At 40.5% G+C, this 27,564-nt stretch overlaps 1 protein-coding gene across 1 annotated transcript; it reads left to right on the top strand.

Moving 5' to 3' along the window:
• Positions 1–27,564, top strand: LOC115130476 (pyridoxal kinase-like). The gene is made up of 11 exons (XM_029661663.2): positions 1–434; positions 1,080–1,134; positions 18,359–18,463; positions 20,214–20,297; positions 20,420–20,454; positions 20,574–20,659; positions 21,970–22,015; positions 22,101–22,212; positions 22,299–22,435; positions 23,484–23,550; positions 26,301–27,564. Exons 1-11 carry the CDS (start codon positions 354–356, stop codon positions 26,411–26,413), a joined length of 921 nt encoding a protein of 306 aa, XP_029517523.1. The 5' UTR covers positions 1–353; the 3' UTR covers positions 26,414–27,564.

Below are 27,564 nucleotides of genomic sequence, written 5' to 3'. Positions count from 1 at the left end.
TCAAGTGTTTGACTCCGACCCTATGTAAACCATGATTTAATCAGGTTGGATGTCAGTTTACATTGGAATAGTTTGTGTGAATCATTTATTTGTACTAAAAACTTAAATCATTATCCACTTTAAGGCGCCGGTGACTTTTCTTAGGTGTCCATATAGTTGCCTGCGATATTTCAGCCAGTCAGTCTTCTTGAATCGTCGTGTCCTTATTGTAGCCTACAGTTGAATACAGTGGAGTTTTCGCATACGTTCGTGTTGCCTACAGGATTGTTTGATTAGTGAGCGTCGTTAGCTCGTGCACGGAACACATCTTATTCCACAGCCCTCGTAGCTTCATTTTTAACTTCATCCTTGAAATGGAGTGTCGTGTGTTATCTATTCAGAGTCATGTTGTCAGGGGATACGTCGGGAATAAATCGGCAACATTTCCATTGCAGGTAAGAAATGAATATGTTTACGTTACTTCAATGTATGCACGTTCGACAACTCTGATCGACTAGCCTGGCTACATGCTGAGAAAGAGGAGATACAGTATCCAAGGGTTAGGAGAGATTCGTAAAACTGGTTAGATTAGCAGAATTAGCTCAATTACATGGGTGTACAGTAACCTGTAGTGTATTTAGCGAATAGAAGAGATTGGAGAAGCTCTGAATAACGTTAGTCATTCAGAATAACAATAGTGCAGCCTATACTTGCCGGAGGATTTTATTTATTTATTTTATTTCACCAGGTAGAGGCCAGTTGAGAACAAGTTCTCATTTACATTTGCGACCTGGTCAAGATAAGGCAAAGTAGTGCGACAAAAACAACACAGAGTTACACTGGGTATAAACAAACGTACAGTCAGTAACAACAATAGAAAAAAACAGGATACAGTGTGTCACAAGGCTCTTATAATGACGTGTCACATCTATTCCACAGACTGCTCATAGTGCCTCAACCAAACCATGCAGACATAATGAATCAATGCAATGGGGTTTATGTTGTTGTACTCACATGATTGTGTGTGTTCATGTCATAAACCCACAAAAGTGATGCAATATTTGCAAGCATTATTATGATTTGCTTGTCTCCCCTCACAGGTGCTTGGGTTCGAAGTGGACTCCATCAACTCAGTGCAATTCTCCAATCACACAGGTGTGTGCAGTGCAGTAACTCCGTGCTCGTTTTTCAATATAACATTTGACAGAAACAGCTGAGGCAACAATAGGCTATGTATAAGAAGTACACTAGAAGAAAATGTTATCAATAATGAAATCCTATCACAACACAATTTGGTCTTATGTAGGAACATTAGAAATGGTGTTGTTTTTATATTGGATAAAAGTAAAGACTCAGAGGTAGAAAATGGTACATCATAGACTACAGTTGAGGAACAACGGGAAAGTAATTCTGCTTTGAAAGCTGATAAACCCCACTTTTTGAGAAAATGGCCCTTGAATATTTTGGTATACCTACTGGAGAGCTCTTCTTTGTCTACACTCGTTCAGCATCGTTCACACCCTCTTATGCCTTAGCCCCACCCATCTCTTCTTAGGGCTGCAATCCCGTTAACGGGTTCGATATGACAACAGCCAGTGAAAGTGCAGGGCGCCAAATTCGAAACAACAGAAATCTCATAATTAAAATTCCTCAAACATACATGTATTTTATATCGTTTTAAAGGTAATCTTGTTGTTAATCCCACCACATTGTCCAATTTCAAATAGGCTTTACAGCGAAAGCACCACAAACGATTATGTTAGGTCACCACCAAGCCACAGAAAAACATAGCCAAAGAGAGGAGTCACAAAAAGCACAAATAGAGATAAAATGAATCACTAACCTTTGATGATCTTCATCAGATGACACTCATAGGACTTCATGTTACACAATACATTTGTTTTGTTTAACCTCTTAAGTCGACCCTCTACTTTTTTGAACATTCTGTTAAAAATCGCGCAACATTTCAGCGCCCTGCTACTCATGCCAGGAATATAGTATATGCATTTGCTTAGTCTGTGTGGATAGAAAACACTCAGACGTTTATAAAACTGGTTAAATCACTGCTGTGGCTTTACCAGAACGGCATTTACATCGAAAAGCACAGGAAAAACTGATCACTGAAAATGGGAAAATATATCCATGCGCTACTTGAACCCATTGATAAAGGTGAACCACAATTAATTGACTGAGGTTGCAGTACCTACAGCTTCCACACGGTGTCTAGAGTCTTGTCATTTCCCTTCGAGTTTTTTCTTGGTCAAACACATGCAGGGCACCGTATCTCCTATGGTCTAGGACCGGATATTTTCGTTGAGTTTCTAGCCGGACATTTTTCCAGACGGACAGCTAATGATCTTTACATCGCCTCCTGATGAATTTTATCGCTTATTAACGTTTACTAATACCTAAAGTTGCATTACAAACGTATTTCGAAGTGTTTTTGTGAAAGTTTATCGTCGACTTTTTGAATTTTAAAAAATGACGTTACGTTTTGAAACGATGTTTTTTTCGTTTATCACACAGTCTACATATAACGATATCTAGGCTTTATATGGACCGATTTAATCGAAATAAAGACCCAAATAGTGTTTATGGGACATCTAGGAGTGCCAACAAAGAAGATGGTGAAAGGTAATGAATGTTTTCTATTTTATTGTGCGGTTTGTGTAACGCCGAAATGCTAATTATTTTGTTTACGTCCCCTGTGGGTCTTTTTGGGTGTTACATGCTATCAGATAATAGCTTCTCATGCTTTCGCCGAAAAGCATTTTAAAAATCTGGCTTGTTGCCTGGATTCACAACGAGTGTAGCTTTAATTCGATACCCTGCATGTGTATTTTAATGAACTTTTGAGTTTTAACTAATACTATTAGCATTTAGCGTAGCGCATTTGCATTTCCAGAGCTCTAGTTGGGACGCAAGCGTCCCGAGTAGAAGCAACAGGTTAATAAAGTTCATATTTATATAAAAAAAATCTGAGTTTACATTGGCGCGTTACATTCACTACTTCCAAAAACATCCAGTGATTTTGCATAGCCACATCGATTCAACAGAAATACTCATCATAAATGTTGATGAAAATACAAGTTATACACATGGAATTATAGATCTACCTCTCCTTAATGCAACCGCTGTGTCAGATTTCAAAAAACTTTATGGAAAAAGCAAACCATGCAATAATCTGAAACGGCGCTCAGATTATGCACGATGTTGAAGTCAACAGAAACCAGAAATAACATTATAAATATTCCCTGACCTTTGATGATCTTCATCAGAATGCACTCACAGGAATCCTAGTTCCACAATAAATGCTTGATTTGTTCGATAATGTCCATTATTTGTGTCCAAGTAGCTACTTTTGTTAGGGTTTAGGTATACAAATCCAAATGCTCGTGCAGGTCCCGCATAACTTCGGACAAAAACTTTAAAAAGTTGTATTACAGGTCTTAGAAACATTTCAAACTAAGTATAGAATCAATCTTTGGGATGTTTTTATCATAAATCTTCAATGAAGTTCCAACCGGAAAATTCCTTTGTGTGTAGAAAAGCCATGGAACGCAAGTCGCGTGACCAGGAAATGGCTCTCTGACAGTAACCTGACTCATTCAGCTCTTATTCAGCCCCACCACACAGTAGAAGCCTCATTCAAGTTTCTAAAGACTGTTTACATCAAGTGGAATCCCAAGGAAGTGCAACTTCATCCATATCCCACTGTGAATTCAATAAGGGCTGGGTTAAAAAAAAAAATCGACCAACCTCAGATTTTTCACTTCCTGTTTGGATTTCTTCTCAGATTTTTTTTTATCCAAGCTACTCAATAGTGCCTCCGCAGCCATAAGAAGTTACGGATTCACATGTGAGGCCATGTGATAAACAGAGTGAGTAAGGTAGTGTAGTGAACAACCAAAGATTTCAAGACTAAAGACTGATTTAATACTATGACTATCGATATGTCTGTATACAGTTGTCACAGTGACATGATCATTGTCGGACAACAGTAGAAAAGTATAAACACTCAAATGACAGGCTGCATGACATCAGCAGCCTGGTGGTCCAAAATAGCATATTTGGTGTATTTTAACACCAATAAACCAATCAGTTTAAAAATGAATTTAGTAAATGTCAATCTAGAAAACCAGGCAATTAAAAGCATCTTTCTAAACAATGTTTTGTTTAGTTTCTAGCATGTTAAGTTAGCTAGCCAGGTCAAATAATGACCATACCGTATAGCTGACAATGCCTTAACTTTAGATAATTTGTATTCATTATTACACACAAACTCACAACAAGGTCATTATTTCCAAGTTAATGGCGAGCTAATTCCAGAAAATAGTTTACGGTTATGAGTGTGACAAAATAAAAGCAGGGCATTGTCTCGTTGGCCTAACGTTATATCCTAATTTCACTTTGGTGACGATCATGTTATTCTTCACATTACTGTCTCTGGTAAACACACACTATATCAAATAAAATCGAAGTTTATTTTTCACATGCACATGATACAGAAGGTGTAAACAGTACAGTGACATCATAAACATTCTTTTGAAATGGTTACTTGCATAATGGAGTCTTTTGTTTACACATGTAGCTAGCTAGCTAAACAGTGAACCATAATCCCAACTCATAACATTATTATCCTGCATGAATCTACAGGTAGCTCAAACTAATCAATCATGTTCAATGTTAGCTATCTAACATTAGAGTATAACTAGCAGTACAAATGGCTCTGAGATACGAATAATATTATTACACAGATCCTACATGTAACATTAGCTAACAGTACACTTTAACTTGCAATGAAAATAAATTTCTGACCATTTTAAACCTATAATATCTGAAAATGTAGCTAGCTAGACTCTAGCTAGATGCTTCTCCCTTTCTGTCACGCATGCCATGTTTGCCCTTAGCTTGAAGATGTAATCTGGAGACAGGTGTTTTATACAACAACTTTCTGTGAGTTCTCTTTTCGACTCCTTCTGCATATTTGCAAACAAACGCATTAATTCTCCATCCCTTTATACACTGCTTCCACTGGGCATTCCACTGATTTCAAAACTCTGTCCTCCAGAAAGTGGAGAGCATTAAAAAACACTTCTGCAGTTTGTGATATCTCTCAAAAAAGCAGCATTACAAAGGATTACTTACACATACAGCGCAGCTTGTGTTATAGACAGAAGCATGCTACATGGCAGACCAATCCAAACTCATCTCGTGGTATGTCCAGCCCACTCATTTCAGCCAATCATGGCTAGCAGGAAGATTCCTGTCTTTTTCTGTGGCTAAACCAAGTAAAATTGGCATTTTAATTTGTTTTATTTGTTTTTTCATATGGCATACAAGTTTGTTATTAAGGCACATTATAATTTTTATTTCTTTTATTTAACTAGGCATGTCAGTTAAATAAATTCTCATTTACAATGATGGCCTACCAAAAGGCAAAAGGCCTCCTGCAGGGATGATACATACAGAGAGACCTAAGACAGCAACATAGCAAGGCAGCAACACATGACAACACAGCATGGTAGCAACACAACATGACAACAACATGGTAGCAACACAACATGGTAGCAGCACAGAACATGGTACAAACATTATTGGGCACAGACAATAGCAAGAAGGTAGAGACAGCAATCCATCAAGTAAAGCAACCACAACTGTCAGTGAGAGTGTCCATGATTGAGTCTTTGAATGAAGAGATTGAGATAAAACTGTCCATTTTGAGTGTTTGTTGCAGCTAGTTCCAGTTGCTAGCTGCTGAGAACTGAAAAGAGGAGCGACCCAGGGATGTGTGTGCTTTGGGGACCTTTAACAAAATGTGACTGGCAAAGTTCACATGTTCCAGAAGGCATTTCTGCCCCCCTCCCCCAAAAAACATATATGTTCAAATGCCTCCTGTGCGGTAGTGACGTGCCTAGTTTCCTTAAACGAGTCACTTATGGAATGTATCTCTGGTTGTGGGATTCTATTTGGCCCATATCAGTAGCCAATATCATCTCGGCCCACATTCAAGATTCCAGTGACTGTATTTAGTAACCACAGTGTGTAGCACTAGCCTCACCCTCTTCATTTTTGGTGAGCCCAATTTTTTTAATCCCTCCCCCCAATTTGAGGGTTTCCACCCATCTGTTGTAAAGTTCAACAATGTTCACTCGGAGAGAAGAATTGAGCCTTTTGTGCTTATTCAAAATGTGGTTTTGGCTCTAACTAGTGCAATTCCCAAAACTATTTTTCTAAAGTTAAGTCATGAAAGACCATGTTTGGAGTGAAATGATGAGGCAGTGAACTCGTACATTACCCTGCAGTCTGTAAACAATTCCTCTTTCTTTTTACATGAACTCAGAGAAAGTACTTTTGTATCTGAGCAATTGCACTTACATTAAATACAGTAAGGTGTTGGAGATAGTCCTACAGTTAATGATTGATAATCTGTTAACTGTACTGAAAGAAGGGAGATACTGAACTGTTAAGTAATGGGTTCATAGAGTACATGCCATTCACTCAGAGATTGAACCCTGGGACGTTTGGATTTTATCTTCTAGTTGGCTACATGATCTATGTTAGATCATGACTTGACCTCCCAATATGGGGCTTGGTAGTGGATGATTTTTTTTGTTGTTGTTGCCATGAATCCTTTGATGGTGAGACATTAAGATCAATGTGAATTTAGGCCTACAGCCCTCAGCCCAATCTGTTTAATGGAGCAAGCTATAGGAGCCCTGTTGTTCCTCTACTGTTCCTCCCCACAGCCCCCCTTAGAAATGTTTGCAAATATATTAAGAATTTAAAAAACTTATATCACATTTACGTAAGTATTCAGACCCTTTACTCAGTACTTTGTTGAAGCACCTTTTGGCAGTGATTACAGCCTCGAGTCTTCTTGGGTATGACGCTACAAGCTTGGCACACCTGTATTTGGGTAGTTTCTCCCATTCTTCTCTGCAGATTCTCTCAAGCTCTGTCAGGTTGGATGGGGAGTGTCACTGAACAGCTATTTTCAGGTCTATCCAGAGATGTTCGACTGGGTTCAAATCCGGCATCTGGCTGAGCCACTCAAGGACTTGTCCCAAAGCCCCTCCTGCATTGTCTTGGCTGTGTGCTTAGGGTTGTTGTCCTGTTGGAAGGTGAACCTTCTACCCAGTCTGAGGTCCTGAGGGCTCTGGAGCAGGTTTTTGTCAAGTATCTCTCTGTACTTTGCTCTGTTAATCTTTCCCTCAAACCTGATTAGTTTGCTAGTCCCTGCTGCTGAAAAACATCACCACAGCATGATGCTGCCACCACCATGCTTCACCGTAGGGATGGTGCCAGGTTTCCTCCAGACGTGACGCTTGGCAGTCAGGCCAAAAAGTTATATCTTTGTTTCATCAGACCAGAGAATCTTGTTTCTCATGGTCTGAGAGTCCTTTAGGTGCCTTTTAGAAAACTCCAAGCGGGCTGTAATGTGCCTTTTACTGAGGATTGGCTTCCGTCTGGCCACTCTACCATAAAGGCCTGATTAGTGGAGTGCTGCAGAGTTGGTTGTACTTCTGGAAGGTTCTCTCATCTCAAGAGGTACTCTGGAGCTCTGTCTGAGTGACCATCAGGTTCTTGGTCACATCCCTAACCAAGGTCCTTCTCCCCCGATTCTCAGTTTGGCTTGGCGGCCAGATCTAGGAGTCTTGGTGGTTCCAAACTTCTTCCATTTAAGAATGATGGAGGCCACTGTGTTCTTGGGGACCTTCAATCCTGCAGAAATGTTTTGGTACCCTTCCCCAGATCTCTGCCTTGACACAATCCTGTCTCAGAGACAATTTCTTTGACCTCATGGCTTGGTTTTTGTCTAACATGCACTGTCAACTGTGGAACCTTTATATAGACAGATGTGTGCCTTTCCAAATCATGTCCAATCAGTTGAATTCACCACAGGTGGACTCCAATAAAGTTGTAGAAACATCTTAAGGATGATCAATGGAAACCAGATGCACCTGAGCTCAATTTCGAGTCTCATAGCAAAGGGTCGGAATTCTTATGTAAGTAAGGGTTTCTCTTGTCATTACTTGTGTGTAGTTTAAGGATATTTAGATAAATAATAATTTAATCCATTTTAGAAATAAGTTTAACGTAACAATAAGTCTTAACGTAACAAAATGTGGAAAACGTCAAGTGGTCTGAATACTTTCCGAATGCACTGTATATACCAATTATTTGATGGTCCGACCGCATTCTCTCCCCTATCAACACACTTAACTTTTGGTACCAGCGAAAATGACATAGGAAAGTAGTCAAGACGACTAGCTTCATTGAGCCTCCGTCATGTACAGTTGAAGTTGGAAATTTACATACACCTTAGCCAAATAGATTTAATCTCAGTTTTTCACAATTCCTGACATTTAATCCCAGTAAATATTCCCTGTTTTAGGTCAGTTAGGATCACCACTTTATTTTAAGAATGTGAAATGTCAGAATAATAGTAGAGAGAATAATTTATTTCAGCTTTTATTTCGTTCATCAAATTCCCAGTAGGTCACAAGTTTACATAAACTCAATTAGTATTTGGTAGCATTGCCTTTAAATTGTTTAACTTGGGTCAAATGTTTCGGGTAGCCTTCCACAAGCTTCCCACAATAAAGTGGGTGAATTTTGGCCCATTCCTCCTGACAGAGCTGGTGTAACTGAGTCAGGTTTGTAGGCCTCCTTGCTCGCACACGCTTTTCAGTTCTGCCCAAAGATTTTCTATGGGATTGAGGTCAGGGCTTTGTGATGGCCACTCCAATACCTTGACTTTGAGGTCCTTAAGCCATTTTGCCATAACTTTGGAAGTATGCTTGGGGTCATTGTCCATTTGGAAGACCCATTTGCGACCAAGCTTTAACTTCCTGAGTGATGTCTTGAGATGTTGCTTCAATATATCCACATAATTTTACTGATGATGATACCATCTATTTTGTGAAGTGCACCAGTCCCTTCTGCAGCAAAGCACCCCCACATCATGATGCTGCCACCTCCATGCTTCACGGTTGGGATGATGTTCTTCGGCTTGCAAGTCTCCCCCTTTTTCCTCCAAACATAACGATGGTCATTATGGCCAAACAGTTCTATATTTGTTTCATCAGAAAAGTACAATCTTTTTCCCCATGTGCAGTTGCAAACCGTAGTCTGGCTTTTTTATGGTTGTTTTGGAGCAGTGGCTTCTTCCTTGCTTTCAGGTTATGTCGATATCGGACTCGTTTTACTGTGGATATAGATACTTTTGTACCTGTTTCCTCCAGCATCTTCACAAGGTCCTTTGCTGTTGTTCTGGGATTGATTTCCACTTTTCGCACCAAAGTACGTTCATCTCTAGAAGACAGAACTCGTCTCCTTCCTGAGCGTTATGATGGCTGCGTGGTCCCATGGTGTTTATGCTTGCATACTATTGTTTGTACAGATGAACATGGTACCTTCAGGCGTTTGGAAATTGCTCCCAAGGATGAACCAGACTTGTGGAGGTCCACAAATTTTTTTCTGAGGTCTTGGCTGATTTCTTTTGATTTTTCCATGATGTCAAGCAAAGATGCACTGAGTTTGAAGGTAGGCCTTGAAATACATCCACAGGTACACCTCGAATTGACTGAAATTATGTCAATTATGTCTAAAGCCATTACATCATTTTCTGGAATGTTCCAAGCTGTTTAAAGGCACAGTCAACTTAGTGTTATTAAACTTCTGACCCACTGGAATTGTGATACAGTGAAATAATCTGTCTGTAAACAATTGTTGGAAAAATTACTTGTCATGCACAAAGTAGATGTCCTAACCGACTTGCCAAAACTATAGTTTTTTAACAATCCATTTGTTGAGTGGTTGAAAAACAAGTTTTAATGTCTCCAACCTAAGTGTATGTAAACTTCCGACTTCAACTGTATATCTCACTAGATCAGGATTTTTAAGACTCCATATATCCACTAGTTCCATTATAGCCATCATATTCAGGATTTCCTTAAGTGCATAAGGGTGATAGTTTGAAGTGTGATTTCCTTTACTGTCCATTGAGGTATTTAAAACCGGATTATAATCTCCCACCATAATAATAGTCTTGTGTTGCTTGTGTGCTTTATACATTATTAAATATATTTTCAAATAAGGGTGGATCACCATTATTTGAACTGTATAGATTAATGAGCCAAATCTGTTTATGGTCCAATAACATATTTAAAATAATCTATTCATCTTGCAGATTGTTTTGAACAATTTGCACATTCGGATCAAAATGATTGTTAATTAATATCATCATCTGTTTTGAGTTTCTTTGCCCGTGGGAGAGGTATGTTTCGCCTCCCCAGTCCTTTCTCCACAACTTTATCTAAAATAGTTGAATGAGTTTCCTGTAAACAATAGACATTATATTCCTTCTCTTTTAGCCAGGTAAATTCTGATCATATTTTCTTATTATCTGCCAACCCATTACAATTATAACTGTCTATATCTAGTTCACCATTTACTATAATGATATAGAAGTTTCAATTGTATTTATCATAATATTTTTTTGTTTGTTGTTGTTGTAAACTTACTTTAATAAAAAGTACTATAATGATATTACCATAGCTATACCATGGTATTCGCACTGCTACTGAGTAAACCTCCAATTGTTCTCCACTATTCCAACCTCTAAAACCTCCCCCCATCCCAAGTTGGATTGTCGTCCCAGTGACTGGCAGACCACATTTGTCCACCTGGATCCCAGGGCCTTCGAGAGATTGGGACCCATCCTTTATGAAGAGCACACAGTGTCACCCACAGAACAGAATCAGATTAACTGCCAAAAGCATTTCCAACACAGTCACCTCCATTGTATTGCATAGTTATTTAAAAAAATATATATATGCACTACCAGTCAAGTTTGGACACACCTACTCAATCAAGGGTTTTTCTTAATTTATATTTTTACTATTTTCTACATTGTAGAATAATAGTGAAGACATCAACAACTATGAAATAACACATTTGGAATCATGTAGTAACCAAAAAAAGTGTTACACAAATCAAAATATATTTTAAAGTAGTGTTTGCAGTTGATGTTACTCTTCAATAACACAGACCCCAAAGCAAATCAGGGGGTGGAAAATAGGTGTATTCAAAGAGAACAAATCACGCGAGAGGTAGATGGTAGATGTTCATGTTCCCCTGTCCTCAGTGATTCTCTCCACAGAACAAAGGGACTGGATGTAGTTTCATAACCCAGCCTTAACCTGTGGTTGACCAATTAGAATTCCTTGCAAATAAACTGGGCCAATGGCCTCCACAAATACCCGACCTCAACCCAATTGAGATGGTTTGGAATGAGTTGGACCGCAGAGTGAAGGAAAAGTAACCAACAAGTGCTCAGCATATGTGGGAACTCTTTCAAGACTGTTGGAAAAACATTCTAGGTGAAGATGGTTGTGAGAATGCCAAGAGTGTGCAACGCTGTCATCAAGGCGGAGGGTGGCTACTTTGAAGAATCTCATCTCAATATATTTTTATTTTGTTTAACTCCTTTTTTTGGTTACTACATATGTGTTATTTCATAGTTTGTCTTTACTATTATTCTACAATGTAGAAAATAGTAAAAATACAAATTTAAGAAAAACCCTTGAATGAGTAGCTGTATCCAGACGTTTGACTTGTACTGTGTGTATATATAAAAAAAATCTTGCATATCTTATTTTATTTCCACAATTAACTAATAATATGCGTCATAATGTTGGCAGTTCATTCGAAAGATTGTTACCTATAACCAGGATTGTTACCTATAACCTAGAGTGTTACCTATATTCAGGATTGGCATGACAAATTACATTTGGTAAGCAAATATTATTTCAGCAAACAATTATTGTGATTCATCCTGTATTGTTCCTACATCATTACCCCATAGCAACAGATGTGGGATGCACACACACACACACACTCCCTGCCCTTCCCCCTCAAACAACCACAAGCTCAGATGTTCCAGCCCAATTCAAGAGAATACGTGATGTGCGAATGCAAATACAGTTGTAGTTGTTTGAGAAGGCATGCTAGAATGGTGAGATTTGATTAATCAATCTCAAGTTCTAGCTGATGGCACTCACACACACACACACACACACACTGGTCCCCTGTTGTGACCATTTTCCCAAGCCTCTCTGTGCAGTCAGAACTTATGATTATTTTGTGCCACTAGGGACACAAGAATTTGCCCCTTCTCTGATTGTCCGAGTGTGACCCACTCCCCATGGGTTACTGCAGCTAGTGTTGCCAGCACTGACACTACCAGGGTGGGGGCACCCCACCGGAATCCCCACCTGCTAGGTACAAGGTCATCAAGGTTCTCATTAGCAGCTTTGAGAAATTCCTTATTATGCTCACCCATCAGGGGGCTTTGGCTTTGTTGTACCAACCCTGCCAGGCAGGCTCAGACTCTTGAGGGGTAAGTACTGCTTTAGTGGGTCTCTGACAGCGTTTATCTTTCTGTCTTGGCTGCATATACTTGCAGTAGGCCTATAAAACAGATAAGGATTTCTCCTTCGTGTGTGGGTCGCTCAGGTGGGTGATGAGGGTACAGGCCTGGGGACCGCTCCATTATGATAAGACAAATAAATAAACGTTTTATATATAATCTATTTTTAAATGTATATCCCATATCGGCACAACGTTAAAAGCTCTCTCTGTCACAACTCCTGCTCGCAGACACACATGGGCTCTCTGGCATTTGCAACCATTTTCTTTTTTTCACTCTCTTAACTCCAGACTTTTCCAAACACAAAAACACACACCCCACTTTCCATGACAATATACCCACATACTGTGACTTCTTCTGTCCTCTGTTTGCTGTTTTTATCCCTACCATGCTGATTCCTACCTCATTTCAGGCTTTTAAGTACTTTGTTTTCCTGTTCCTTATATTTGAAGATTTATTATTTCAATAATTATCCTTCTAATGCTGTCTTTTATTTATTTATAAATACTATGAATAGAAAGTCGAATATGATTTATTTGACAACACTATACCATTCAAGATAGGGAATGTATTTGTGACTCGTTTCAGGAAACTCTGCGTATGTTGCCCGTCACTACTTTTTGAATGTAAACTTAATTTATTTGATCAAAATGCGTTTTTTGGGGGTGGCAGAAATGTCTTCTGGAACATGTGAACTTTCATGTGCCTTATTAATAACAAACTTGTATGCCATATGTAAATACAAATAAAAAATTGTTAAATTTACAAGCCACGGAAAAAGTGACACAACCTTCCCGCTAGCCATGGCTGACAAAATAAGTGGGCTGGACATGCCGAGAGATGAGTTCGGATTGGTCTGCCATGTAGCCATGTAGGTAATCCTTTCTAACGCAGATTTTGTTTTAAAGATATCTTGTAGTAGAACTGTATAAGTGTTGCTCTCCACTTTCTGGAGGACTGAGTTTTGAAATCAGTGGAATTAGAGTACGATCGCTAAGGAGATGGAGAACATTCGGGCGTTTGATTGCAAATATGCAGATGGAGTCGAAAAGAGAACACACAGAAGGCTCTTGTATAAAACACCTGTCTCCAGATTACATCTTCAAACTAAGGGCAACCATGGCATCTGTGAAAGAGAGGGAGAAGTGTCCATCCCATGTATATGGGTAAGATAGTCTAGCTAGCTACATTTTCCGATATTACATGTTTCTAATTTTGTCAGAAAGTTGTTTTCATTTCAAGTTAAAGTGTACTGTTAGCAAGCTAGCTAATGTTACGTGTAGCATCTGTGTAGTAATATTATTTGTATCTCAGAGCCATTTGCATTGCTAGTTATAGCATAATGTTAGCTAGCTAACATTGAACATGCAAGTAACCATTTCAATAGAATGTTCATGATGTCACTGCGACAACTGTAGATAGGCCGAACTGGTAAATTCGCTCTACTCCGATTTCAGAGCACTCTCGGTCGTCTGAGTGTGCCAGAGCACAGAATAACGTGATGAATTTACTAACGCTCAACACCCGTTGAATATGGTTGGTGTCGGTAAACGTTGGGGGAAAAAGCATGATTAAATTATTGCCAGCAGCACAGCTACAGTCAGAAATGCCATGGATAACATAAAAGCAGCCTAACCAGCTCTACTAGGGCGAGTAAAATGGTCAGAGTGAGCTGTTCTCTCATTTGTGTCTGGAAGTAGCTGGCAAGCTAGCCAACATTAGCCAGTTACCTTGGGTGCTTGACTGCTGTTGTTAGGTCAGAACACCCTACTCCTCAGCCAGAGCATCCAGTGTGCGCTCTGAACACTCCAAGAGTGAAACGCTCTGAATTTACAAATTAAATTTACTAACACACCCGTAGTATAAACCAGCCTTTAGTCTTAAAATCTTAGTTTTTTTAGTACGTGGCCTCACATGTCAATTCTTACACAGAATACAAACCGGCTGCGCGCGTGTGCCATCGTGAATAAATGTATTTTGTCCCCCCACACCAAACGCGATCACGACACGCAGGTTAACATATCAAAACAAACTCTGAACCAATTATATTAATTTGGGGACAGGTTGAAAAGCATTAAACATTTATGGCTAGCTAGCAAGTGCAAGCTAACTAATTTGTCCTATTTACCTAACTTGCTGTTGCTAGTTAATTTGTTCTGGGATATAAACATTGTTATTTTACCTGAAATGCACAAGGTCCTCTACTCCGCCAATTAATCCACACATAAAACAGTCAACCAAATCGTTTCTAGTCATCTCTCTTCCTTCCAGGCTTTTTCTTCTCTTGACTTTATATTGCGATTGGCAACTTTCATAAATTAGGTGCATTACCGCCACTGACCTCATCGTCTTTCAGTCACCTACGTGGGTATAACAAATGAGGAGATGGCACGTGGGTACCTGGTTCTATAAATCAATGAGGAGATGGGAGAGGCAGGACTTGCAGCGCGATCTGCATCAGAAATAGAACTGATTTCTATTTTATCCCTTGGCAACGCAGACACTCATTGTGTGTGTGCAATAATTGAATAACACAGATTTCTAAATGTATTTTGCAAAGCTCGCTCAAGCGACGCGAGCGGTGTGGTCAGCCTGTTAGAGATGGGTGGGGCTAACGCTTAAGAGGGTGTGGACGATGCTGAATGGGTGTAGACAAAGAAGAGCTCTCCAGTAGGTTTACCAAGACATTCAAGTGCCATTTTCTCAAAATTGAGGTTACAAGTTTATCAACTTTCAAAGCAGAATTACTTTGCCATTGTTCCTCAACTGTAGTGTTTGATTTACCAATTTCTTGCTCTGAGTCTCTACTTTTATCTAATGTATAAAAAAAAAACATTTCAAATTTTGCTACGTAAGACTGAATCGAGCCACATGTCACATTTTGTAGTTTTTTTTCTACACGTTTCGCTTTTAAATCTATTAACCTTGAAGAGTGGGTCCAAACTTTGTGCCGTTCTGCAATTTCCTTTGGGAACTGATCATTCATTCCTATTTTCGTGCCAGCGACTATTTTGCCCAGGGTTTTAACCATGATTTTATCTTTGAAGAATGCAAATTTGGCAACGATTGGGTGCTCGTATCGCTGTCCTGTGTCTGAAGCAGTGTACACGTTCAAATGTGATTTTGTCGACAGTTTGGCCTGGGATCTGTAGCATTTTAAGGAGGAATTATTTCACCACGCTTTCAAACTCTTCCCCCTCATTTGATTTAATACCAGTAAGTACCAGATTTTCTCGCATGGATCTAGTCTGTGTACCAAGTAAGGCTTCTCTCAGAAACATGTCCTTTTTTAAGTTCATTAACATCTGTTTCAATAGTATTGACTGTACCTTTTTTAAGTTCATTAACATCTGTTTCAATAGTATTGACTGTACCTTTTTTAAGTTCATTAACATCTGTTTCAATAGTATTGACTGTACCTTTTTTAAGTTCATTAACATCTGTTTCAATAGTATTGACTGTACCTTTTTTAAGTTCATTAACATCTGTTTCAATAGTATTGACTGTACCTTTTTTAAGTTCATTAACATCTGTTTCAATAGTATTGACTGTACCTTTTTTAAGTTCATTAACATCTGTTTCAATAGTATTGACTGTACCTTTTTTAAGTTCATTAACATCTGTTTCAATAGTATTGACTGTACCTTTTTAAGTTCATTAACATCTGTTTCAATAGTATTGACTGTACCTTTTTTAAGTTCATTAACATCTGTTTCAATAGTATTGACTGTACCTTTTTTAAGTTCATTAACATCTGTTTCAATAGTATTGACTGTACCTTTTTTAAGTTCATTAACATCTGTTTCAATAGTATTGACTGTACCTTTTTTAAGTTCATTAACATCTGTTTCAATAGTATTGACTGTACCTTTTTTAGCTTGTTTGTTTCTTTTCTCCAATGTCACATGTTTTTAAGTACTCATTTCGAGGCTCTCCTTTAAGTCTTTACTGACACGTTCAAGTACGCCCAATTTCATCATTTATTGACTTTAGCAGGTGGGTTTCCACTCTTACCGTACCAGGTGGTGAAAAGCATAAATCATCAGTGTCTGATGAGGAATCTCGTAGTTTTCACATGGAGTTTGGTTCTGTTTTTTTTTCTTCCATGGTTCCTCTCAGACATGTTTTGACCTCTACTGCTTCCGTAATATTTATCAATGAACTTCTCTAGCCTTATACATTTTGGGGGGTTGTTATCCAGCTTGAATATTATTGCCACAAGTAAATGGTGTAGTGCTACTATTTAGTCTGTTTTTAGAGATAATGAATATTGAGATGTCTCATGAGGCATTCTGTACCGCCATCTTCAGTCCGCCATCACATCTGGGATTGTTGCATTTTAACTATTAGTAGGCTACATTATCGATGTTAAATAATGACTTGACCTCCCAATATGGGGCTTGGTAGCTGATGAAAGGGCAAAATGTTCTGCAATGAATCCTTTCATGGTGAGAAGATCAGTATCAAGTTAGGCCTACAGCCCTCAGCCCAATCTGTTTAATGGAACAAGCTATAGGAGCCCTGTTGTTCCTCTACTTTTCCTTTTCACCCCAGAAGTCCCCCTTATCTCTCTGTTCTTGGGTCTGGGCCAAGGGGGCCTCTACTAAACTCAGTGGGAAGCCTGTGTGTTTCATGGTTGAAACATTTATTTTTCTTAATGCTGGAATGTCTCTTCATGATTCAACAAAATAGGCCTAGCTTGTGGTCACCATATTTGTTATCTTGCGCACAGTGTAGTTAGTATCTAATTTGATAGTTCAGTGAGTTGCTCTCCTGTCTGTTTAATGTTTTATAGAGTAATCCGGTGAAGTTATCTGGCTGAAGTGAAACCTGAATGCGTGTCAGTGAGTTCACTACCTACAGGGAGGACTAACAGAAAGATGTTGGGGAGGACAAGGAAGGAGTGACTGTAAAGAGGGAGAGCGATATTGTGGGATAAAAAGCAGACAGACATTTTGTAGCCCAAACACTTCAATTTGGCCTCAATAAGGTCTGTGCTCAAACCTAGATTCCTTTGTGTGCAAATCACTTATTGCCATCAACAAGTGATTTGGGTAGTGGTGTAAGTGCATCATTTTCTTGGAGTTTCACCCCACTGTGTCCCCTCCCTGTCACAAACGCTAGCACAGGCACTCTACACACGTACATGTTGTATTGTAGATATATAGTGGTGTAATAATATTAGATGATGTCATGTTTTATTTTATGTGATGTAGCTGCCTTGGCAGCATTTTAATGGGGATCCCTAATAAATACAAACAACTGACCAACTGTTTAAGTCCTAGGGGGTGCTCATGATTAACTATAATTTCCATTAAATGTGTTCAACTCATGTTCAGGGTTAGAAGTGAATAAACACATTCCTTAGACGTTTGAACTTTGAAACCCGAGATTGTATTATTTTTGCCCCAGCAGGGGGTTTATTAGAATTGTTTAGAGATTAGATTCGTTGCTGGGCCTGTTTCTTGGCTTGTTTTCTTCAATGAGCTGCTAGTGAATGCTTGATGCAGGTAACTGAATGTCTAACAAAGGAGATTGTAATCAGTCTTCCTCTGTCAGCATGTTTGATTGTCTCTCAGCCTTTTTATCTCTCCCAAAAATCTACCAAATCCATACCTGAATAACTGCTTGCTGACTTCTACTTCACGTTGCCTGCTGCTGGTCATAAGAAGAACTGATCACATACAGACGATATATTGATTGATGACTGAGAGATCAGAGTTTCTATAATTATCTCAGCAACCAAATCTGCCTCTGGAATTCCTTACAAAAAACATCTTGCCAATTTACCAGTCCCACACTCTCCCTCCATAAACAACAGCCCCCTTTGTTGTTGGAACTTTTTATTCAGGAAAATAGCAGGCATCGGCAGACTTAAGTCTGTATGCTTTATGTCTTAAGGTGATCCCTCACCTCTGACACTTAACCTCTCTTGTTTCCAAGGTTATGCTCACTGGAAAGGGCAAGTGCTGACAGCAGAGGAGCTTAACGTTCTCTATGAGGGTATCAAACTCAACAACGTCAACCATTATGACTACATCCTCACGGGTGAGACTTGCAGCTGTTTCTATTGTCAATATGGTTCTGCCATTTATAAGCAGTTTTGTTAAAATAAAATTCCTAGGATAGTATGTATGATTGTTATGGCTGTGTTGATATTCAACCCCCTAAGGTCGATGGCCGCACCCCCGCGGAAACAAACAAATCCCAGTAAAAATGTTTTGTTTTTTTGCATTGGATGCGCCTCAATCCACCACATCCGCCTATGTTGCCCTTCCGCATCTGCGGTGAAAGGTGACAGAGCTAGAGTAGTGTTTGTCAGACCATGAGACATCCTGAAAACCGGTCTTCTCACAAAGTCATCTGTAGCATCTTAATGGTTTGGCCCAGAAAATATAATGAACCCAAACATGATGGTGTTCTCCGTTTTGCTCTGGCGCCCACAAGCGTCTTGGGACTTGTCTGAAGTCGGTACAGCCGATCTGCCAACTTCTGTCTGTAAGGTACGAACAGTTTGGGCTACACATTAATATGACCCCCTCGGTGCAAAGGTGAGACTCACGAACACATTGTTTTGCTCTAGTATGCCCACAGGCCTCACAAGACTCGTCTGATGGTGAACATATGCCAGTTCAAAACATAAATGGAAGTATAAATGGAAACTGTTTAGTATGGGATTAAGGTCTGGGGTGTTTCTTGGCCACTTATCACTTTTGCCTTATGGCAAGGTGCTCCAACATGCTGGAAAGGCATTGTTCGTCACCAAACTGTTCCGGGATGTTTGGGAGAAGTTGCTCTCGGAGGATGTGTTGGTACCATTCTTTATTCATGGCTTGTTCTTAGGCAAAATTGTGAGTGAGCCCACTCCCTTGGCTGAGAAGCAACCCCACACATGAATGGTCTCAGGATGCTTTACTGTTGGCATGACACAGGACTGATGGTAGCGCTCACCTTGTCTCCTCCGGACAAGCAATCGGAAAGGGGATTCATCAGAGAAAATGACTTTACCCCAGTCCTCAGCAGTCCAATCCCTGTACCTTTTGCAAAATATCAATCTGTCCCTGATGTTTTTCCTGGAGATTAGTGGCTTCTTTACTGCCCTTCTTGACACCAGGCCATCCTCCAAAAGTCTTTGCCTCACTGTGCGTGCAGATGCTAGGCCCCTTTCGTTCCAGTGAAGGGAAATCTTAACGCTACAGCATACAGTGACATTCTAGATGATTTTGTGCCTTTCCTGTTTCATCATGACAATGCCCCTGTGCACAAAGCGAGGTCCATACAGAAATGGTTTGTCGAGATTGGTGGGGAAGAACTTGACTGGTCTGCACAGAGCCCTAAACTCAACCCCATCAAACACCTTAGGGATGAATTGGAATGCTGACTGTTAGCCGACCCTAACCGCCCAACATCAGTGCCCAACCTCACTAATGCTCATGCCTCAATGGAAGCAAGTCCCCGCAGCAATGTTCCAACATCTAGTGGAAAGCCTTCCCAGAAGAGTGGAGGCTGTTATATCAGCAAAGGGGGGACCAACTCCGTATTAATTCCCATGATTATGGAATGAGATGTAGTGTAGCAGTAAGGACAAATATAATTTGTCATCAAATAATAATAATAATTATTACCATGATTAAATATTTTTTTGTTACTTCAAGGGATCTTAAAATTCCAAATCGCCGAGCTTAGACTCTTACGGGTTAACCTATGCTCTGTAAAGATAGGAATACGTTTATTTCTTTTTTAAGTTTACACATGAGGTTTGTGACCTTTGCGTAACTCAGATCTCTTCTTCCCCAAGGGTACACCAGGGACACCTCTTTCTTAGAGTCAGTGGTAGACATTGTTCAAGAGCTGAAGAGGTTGAATCCCAAACTGGTATATGGTGAGTAACTATTGCTACACAGATGTGTATCCCATACACTGTAGCTACGCTCAGCAAGGTTGTGGATGGATGTAGAGCTTGGGTGTGAGTGTATTCCATATTTTGTTTCTTTGTGTTATCAGTGTGTGATCCAGTGATGGGAGACCAAGGCTCTATGGTTAGTATTCATGCTTTTAAAGCACTTTTTATTATAGATGTATCAATGCGTATAGTCCGTTATTATTGTTCTAGTCCTGTTCAAACCAACCATGAACATTCTACCCTCTTCTTTTCCAGTATGTCCCTGAGAATATACTGCCTGTTTACAGAGACCAAGTCGTAGCAGTGGCTGATATCCTCACACCCAACCAGTTTGAGGCAGAGTGAGTACAGTGGCTGATATCCTCACACCCAACCAGTTTGAGGCAGAGTGAGTACAGTGGCTGATATCCTCACACCCTGACCAGTTTGAGGCAGTGTGAGTACAGTGGCTGATATCCTCACACCCAACCAGTTTGAGGCAGAGTGAGTACAGTGACCGATATCCTCACACCCGACCAGTTTGAGGCAGAGTGAGTACAGTGGCTGATATCCTCACACCTGACCAGTTTGAGGCAGTGTGAGTACAGTGGCTGATATCCTCACACCTGACCAGTTTGAGGCTGAGTGAGTACAGTGGCTGATATCCTCACACCTGACCAGTTTGAGGCAGAGTGAGTACAGTGGCTGATATCCTCACACCTGACCAGTTTGAGGCAGTGTGAGTACAGTTGCTGATATCCTCACACCCAACCAGTTTGAGGCAGTGTGAGTACAGTTGCTGATATCCTCACCCAACCAGTTTGAGGCAGTGTGAGTACAGTGTCTGATATCCTCACATCCGACCAGTTTGAGGCAGTGTGAGTACAGTGTCTGATATCCTCACATCCGACCAGTTTGAGGCAGAGTGAGTACAGTGACTGATATCCTCACCCAAACAGTTTGAGGCAGTGTGAGTACAGTGGCTACTAGGATACATCGGGTTACATGCATTAAGTTGCTAAGTGCTACACAACATGTCATAATGTAGCTGTTACAGTAATGGGACCATCAATGCTTACTACAATTGTACTACCTCAGAGAAAAACTTGGTTGCTGTTCTCAGCCCTTTGTAAAGTGAAGTAGTAAGGCCCGGGGGGGTGTGGTATATGGCCGATATACCACTGCTAAGGGCTGTTCTTAAGCACGACTCAATGTGGAGTACCTGGATACAGTCCTTGTATGGAATGCTGACCACAGACGTGGTATGTTGCCCATATCTCACAAGTCCCACGAGGGGCCTTATTGCTGTTATAAACTGGTTTCCAACGTAAGTAGACATTTTTTTTTGTCATGCCCATGGTATGTGGTCTGATATACCGCGACTTTCAGCCAATCCGCATTCAGGGCTCAAAGCACCCAGTTTCTAATAACTCTTATAGGTCACAAACTCTTTCTTCCCTAATGTTTTATTCATAAAGCAGCAGACCAAACCTTTCCCCAACCCTTTAAGGGAACTGTGTCCTGGTTTATGTATTCAGAATCACACATAGCTTGACTTGATTTGCCTGCAAAATACACCCTCTGGACTAATGTGGAATTACAATGGGCATGTGTGCAAGTATGTCTAGCACCTCTGTGCCTGTACTGTAACCTCTCTGCGTGTGTCTCTTAGGCTGCTGACGGGGAGGACGATCAGCACAGAAAAAGACGCTCTTGACGTGGGTTCCATTGTCCATTGTAGAGCTATTACACATGATGATGGTTTTAATCTGGACTTATAATGAAGGCTTCTTGCCCTCTCAGGTGATGGAGCTGCTCCATCAGATGGGTCCTGATACGGTGGTCCTCACCAGCACAGACCTGACCTCTCCTCATGGAGACCAGTTCCTGGTGGCCCTTGGGAGCCAGAAAATGGGTAAGGCAAGGGCTGGGAGGGAGGGTGAAAGTTTAACTTGCCAACATGTTAAAGGGTAACAGACTCCTACTGTGTCCTTTCCTCAGTTAGGACAGATGGGAGCAAGTCCACCCAGAAGATTCGTATTGAGATGCCCAAGGTGGATGCAGTGTTTGTGGGCACGGGGGACCTGTTCACTGCCATGCTCCTTGCCTGGAGCCACCACCACCCCAATGACCTGAAGGTCAGTAATACCCCCAGCAGGGGGTTTATTAGAATTGTTTAGAGATTAGATTCGTTGCTGGGCCTGTTTCTTGCTCAGTTGTGAATGGCTTGTTTTCTTCAATGAGCTGCTATGTCCTCAGCCCAATGTCAAAGGGAGGGATGCTAGTGAATGATTGATGCACGTAACTGAATGTCTAACAATGGAGATTGTAATCAGTCTTCCTCTCAGCATGTTTGATTGTCTTTTAGCCTCTTTATCTCTCCCAAAAATCTACCAAATCCATACCTGAATAACTGCTTGTTGACTTCTACTTCACGTTGACCCCTGCTGGTCATAAGAAGAACTGATGAGACGATATTGATTGATGACTGAGAGATCACTGTTTCTATAATTACCTCAGCATCCAAATCTGCCTCTGGAATTCCTTAAACATCTTGCCAATTTACCAGTCCCACACTCTCCCTCCATAAACAACAGCCCCCTTTGTTGTTGGAACTTTTTATTCTTTCAGGATAATAGCAGGCATCGGCAGACCTATCAATCTGTTGAGTAAAGTTGAGTATGCTTTAGGTCTTAAGGTGATCCCTCACCTCTGACCCTTAACCTCTCTTGTTTCCAAGGCTATGCTAGTTGATGGCAGAGGAGCTTAACATTCTCTATGAGCATATCAAACTCCACAACATAAAAATGTCAGTTTTAAGATAGAAATGTTTTTTTTTTGTTGCATTGGATGGGTATCAATCCGCATCTGTGGTGAAAGGTGATAGAGCTGGATAGGTCAGACTACGAGACATCCTGAAAAAAACGGTCTTCTCACAAAATCATCCGTAGTGTCCGAACGGCTTGGCATAGAACATTTTATGACCTCTCTTCGGAAAGATGAGACTCTCACAAACACGATGGTGTTCTCGGTTTTGCTTTAACTACCTGAAGGTCAGTAATACAGGGGACTGGGGAGGTTATCAATGCAGAGATAACAACCAAGCTACACTATCCTTAATGGTGTAATAAATGTGGTTTGATCCATGGACTAGCCTATATTTTCAAACATACATGTCTCTCTTAGGCTGCCTGTGAGAAGACTGTCTCAGTCCTGCACCATGTTATCAAGAGGACCATCACCTATGCCAACGGTGAGATGATATACAAGTCTCTACTTGCCTGTTTGTATGACTGTCTAATCTACACAACAAACGCAACATTTGAAGATTTTACTGAGTTCCAGATCATAAGGAAATCAGTCAATTGAAATAAATGAATTAGGCCCTGGTCTATGGATTTCACATGACTGGGAATACAGATACGCATCTGTTGGTCACAAATAACTTAAAAAATCAAAAATAGTAGGGGCGTGGATCAGAAAACCAGTCAGTATCTGGTGTGACCACCATTTGCCTCATGTAGCACGACATCTCCTTCACGCTGTTGATTGTGGCCTTTGGAATGTTGTCCCACTCCTCTTCAATGACTGTGCAAAGTTGCTGGATATTGGCAGGAACTGGAACACACTGTTGTACACGTCAATCCAGAGCGTCCCAAACGTGCTCAATAGGTGACATGTCTGGTGAGTATGCAGGCCACTGAAGAACTGGGACATTTACAGCTTTCAGGTATTGTGTACAGATCCTTGCGACATGAGGTGATGGCGGCGGACGAATGGCACGACAATGGGGCTCAGGATCTCGTCACGGTAACTCTGTGCATTCCAATTGCCATTGATAAAATGCAATTGTGTTCGTGGTCCTTAGCGTATGCCTGCCCATACCATAACCCCACCGCCACCATGGGGCACTCTGTTCTCAACGTCAGAAAACCGCTCGCCCACACAACGCCATACACGCTGTCTGCCATCTGCCCGGTACAGTTGAAACCGGGATACATCCTTAACCTGTTGAGACGAGCAATCCCGTATCCGGGATCCTATTTATAGCCTCAAGCTCATTACCATAACGCAATGTTAACTATTCATGAAAATCGCAAATGAAATGAAATAAATATTAGCTCTCAAGCTTAGCCTTTTGTTAACAACACTGTCATCTCAGATTTTCAAAATATGCTTTTGAACCATAGCTAAACAAGCATTTGTGTAAGAGTATTGATAGCTAGCATAGCATTAAGCCTAGCATTCAGCATGCAACATTTTCACAAAAACAAGAAAAGCATTCAAATAAAATAATTTACCTTTGAAGAACTTCAGATGTTTTCAATGAGGAGACTCTCAGTTAGATAGCAAATGTTCAGTTTTTCCAAAAAGATTATTTGTGTAGGACAAATCGCTCCGTTTTGTTCATCATGTTTGGGTAAGAAAAAACCCCGAAAATTAAGTCATTACAACGCAAACTTTTTTTCAAATTAACGCCATAATATCGACAGAAACATGGCAAACGTTGTTTAGAATCAATCCTCAAGGTATTTTTCACATATCTATCGATGATAAATCATTCGTGGCAGTTGACTTTCTCCTCTGAAGAAAATGGAACGCGCATGGAGCTGGAGATTACGCAATAATTTCGACGGAGGACACCGGGCGGACACCTGGTAAATGTAGTCTCTTATGGGCAATCTTCCAATGATATGCCTACAAATACGTCACAATGCTGCAGACACCTTGGGGAAACGACAGAAAGTGCAGGCTCATTCCTGGCGCATTCACAGCCATATAAGGAGACATTGGAACACAGCGCATTCAAAATCTGGACCATTTCCTGTATGAAATTTCATCTTGGTTTCGCCTGTAGCATTAGTTCTGGGGCACTCACAGATAATGTCTTTGCAGTTTTGGAAACGTCAGTTTTTTCTTTCCAAAGCTGTCAATTACATGCATAGTCGAGCATCTTTTCGTGACAAAATATCTTGTTTAAAACGGGAACGTTTTTTATCCAAAAATTAAAAGAGCGCCCCCTATCTCGAAGAAGTTAAAGATCTTACTTCTCCAGCGTTCCAGTGAAAAGGGAAAGGGGGATAACTCATCAGTGGTACAACTGAAATGTGTCTTCCGCATTTAACCCACCTCTGAATCAGAGAGGTGTGGGGGGGCTGCCTTAATCGACATCCACGCCATCAGTGCCCAGGGAACTGTGGGTAACTGCCTTGCTGAGGGGCAGAATGACATGTTTTTACCTTGTCAGGTCGGGGACTTGATCCAGCAACCTTTCGGTTACTGGCCCAACGCTCCTACCCGCCAGGCTACCTGCCGCCCCCCGTGGCCATTGAAGGAGAGCATTTGTTCACTGAAGTCGGTTATGACGCTGAACTACAGTCTGGTCAAGACCCTGGGAAGAACGACGAGCACGCACATGAGCTTCCCTAAGACGGTGCAGAAATCCTTCAGGTGTTCAAACCCAGTTTCATCAGCGGTCTCGGTGGCTGGTCTCAGACGATCCCGCAGGTGAAGAAGCTGGATGTTGAGGTCCTGAGCTGGCGTGGTTACACGTGGTCTGCAGTTGTGAGGCTGGTTGGACGTACTGACAAATTCTCCAAAACGACAGAGGCGGCCTATGGTAGAGAAATTAATTACATTATCTGGCAACAGCTCTGGTGGACATTTCTGTAGTCAGCATGCCAATTGCCCACTCCCCCAAACCTTAAGACATCTTTGACATTGTGTTATGACACAACTACAAATTTTAGTGGCTTTTTATTGTCCCCAGCACAAGTAGCACCTGTGTAATCTGTCAGGTTCGATGGATTATCTTGGCAAAGGAAAAATGCTCACTAATGTAAACAAATTTGTGCTCAACATTTGAGAGCTTTTTGTGCGTATGAAACATTTTGGGGATTTTTTAAAATTTTCATTTCATGGGACCAACTCTTTTTACATGTTGCGTTTTATATTTTTGTTCAGTGTATATTCCAGTCTAACATCTCTCCTCCTCTCCATCAGAGATGGCCGGCCCTGGTAAGAGACCCAACCCTGCTCAGTTGGAGCTGAGGATGGTCCAGAGCAAAAAAGACATTGAGGACCCGGACATTGTAGTGGAGGCCACCATCTTATAACACCCAACGCCTCATAAATAGACATATAGGACTTTAACATCATGAGGTGTCATCTTGCCTTATAGGATCTTGTAGAGAGCACTGTTTTCATGATGGACATCAGACTATTTGACCTGCACACCACACACACACACACATTTACTTAGTCACTGCCATGTGTCTTTACTATGACCTGAGCATTGTCACCCATTTGAAAACATAGATGGTCTTAGAGCAGGGTTGTTTAACTTTTCTCAGCTTGAGATCCAGTTGAGAAATTGACCGTCCTTCCGTGACCCAATTAATCCTCTAACGACCCAAATTAAGAATAGTGTGTGATTTTATAGATGTATTCTCATAACTCACAACCCACCTCTCACATTACCCATAGTTTCAGAAACCCTATCTTAGAGGTACACACACAGGTTGTGAATATTACCATACATCAGAATAGTGAAGTGACTGTATTGATACCTGATTGGCCCTCAATACGGCATAGGTATTTGCATGGGCCCTGAATTTCCCCTGACAATGTGAGCTGACCAGGAAAATCTCTGCGCTTCGGTTATGGGTTGGTGATACATCATAGGCTTTTATCAGATCCAGTGACGCATTATATTTGTGCTACCATGAAGCATGTTATGCAGTACTAATCCGTGCACGTTTGATCATCAGATCTTCAATTATCCATTTAAAAAAATATATTTTAGGCAAAAAGTATAATATTTCATAGATTGACAATTGTACGTTTTTGTTTTCATACTTTTTATGATGTGAATGATTCATACATGTATTGGACTATTAATGTACTTTGTCCTAATAATAATGCTTGTCATTCTTAAATGTCTTTTACACATTTCTAACTGAGGTAACAATATTTGCACAGATAATCATGATAGACATGTTTATTATTAATGTTAATCATTGAATGCTTTTCATGGTCTTGATTGTCTTACTATTTTCATATCGTTACTAGAACACAGGCCTGTGTTGGTATGAAAAAGTACAATTTGGCCTTAGAGGAGTCGTTTAGAGGAATACCGTCGTTGAATGTTTTGTATCTATGCCTGCAAAGGTAATGAAATAAATATTTATTATACAATGTTAGAAAGATAAGTGCCAAAACTGAAGCTCTGATAAATGATGAGGAATAATAAAATATTTTAATTAAA

Source organism: Oncorhynchus nerka, linkage group LG1, assembly GCF_034236695.1.
Source record: "Oncorhynchus nerka isolate Pitt River linkage group LG1, Oner_Uvic_2.0, whole genome shotgun sequence".
NCBI classification, from domain to species: Eukaryota; Metazoa; Chordata; class Actinopteri; order Salmoniformes; family Salmonidae; genus Oncorhynchus; species Oncorhynchus nerka.
Note: the sequence above shows the minus strand (reverse complement) of the source record. Positions and strands in the feature narration are given on the sequence as shown.

Excerpts from the sequence above, each read along its gene's own strand:
- LOC115130476 (XM_029661663.2), top strand. The coding sequence starts at position 354 with ATGGAGTGTCGTGTGTTATCTATTCAGAGTCATGTTGTCAGGGGATAC. Across the intron at positions 435-1,079 it reads CGGCAACATTTCCATTGCAG|GTGCTTGGGTTCGAAGTGGA; the intron begins GTAAGAAATGAA and ends CTCCCCTCACAG. Across the intron at positions 22,016-22,100 it reads CAGAAAAAGACGCTCTTGAC|GTGATGGAGCTGCTCCATCA; the intron begins GTGGGTTCCATT and ends TTGCCCTCTCAG.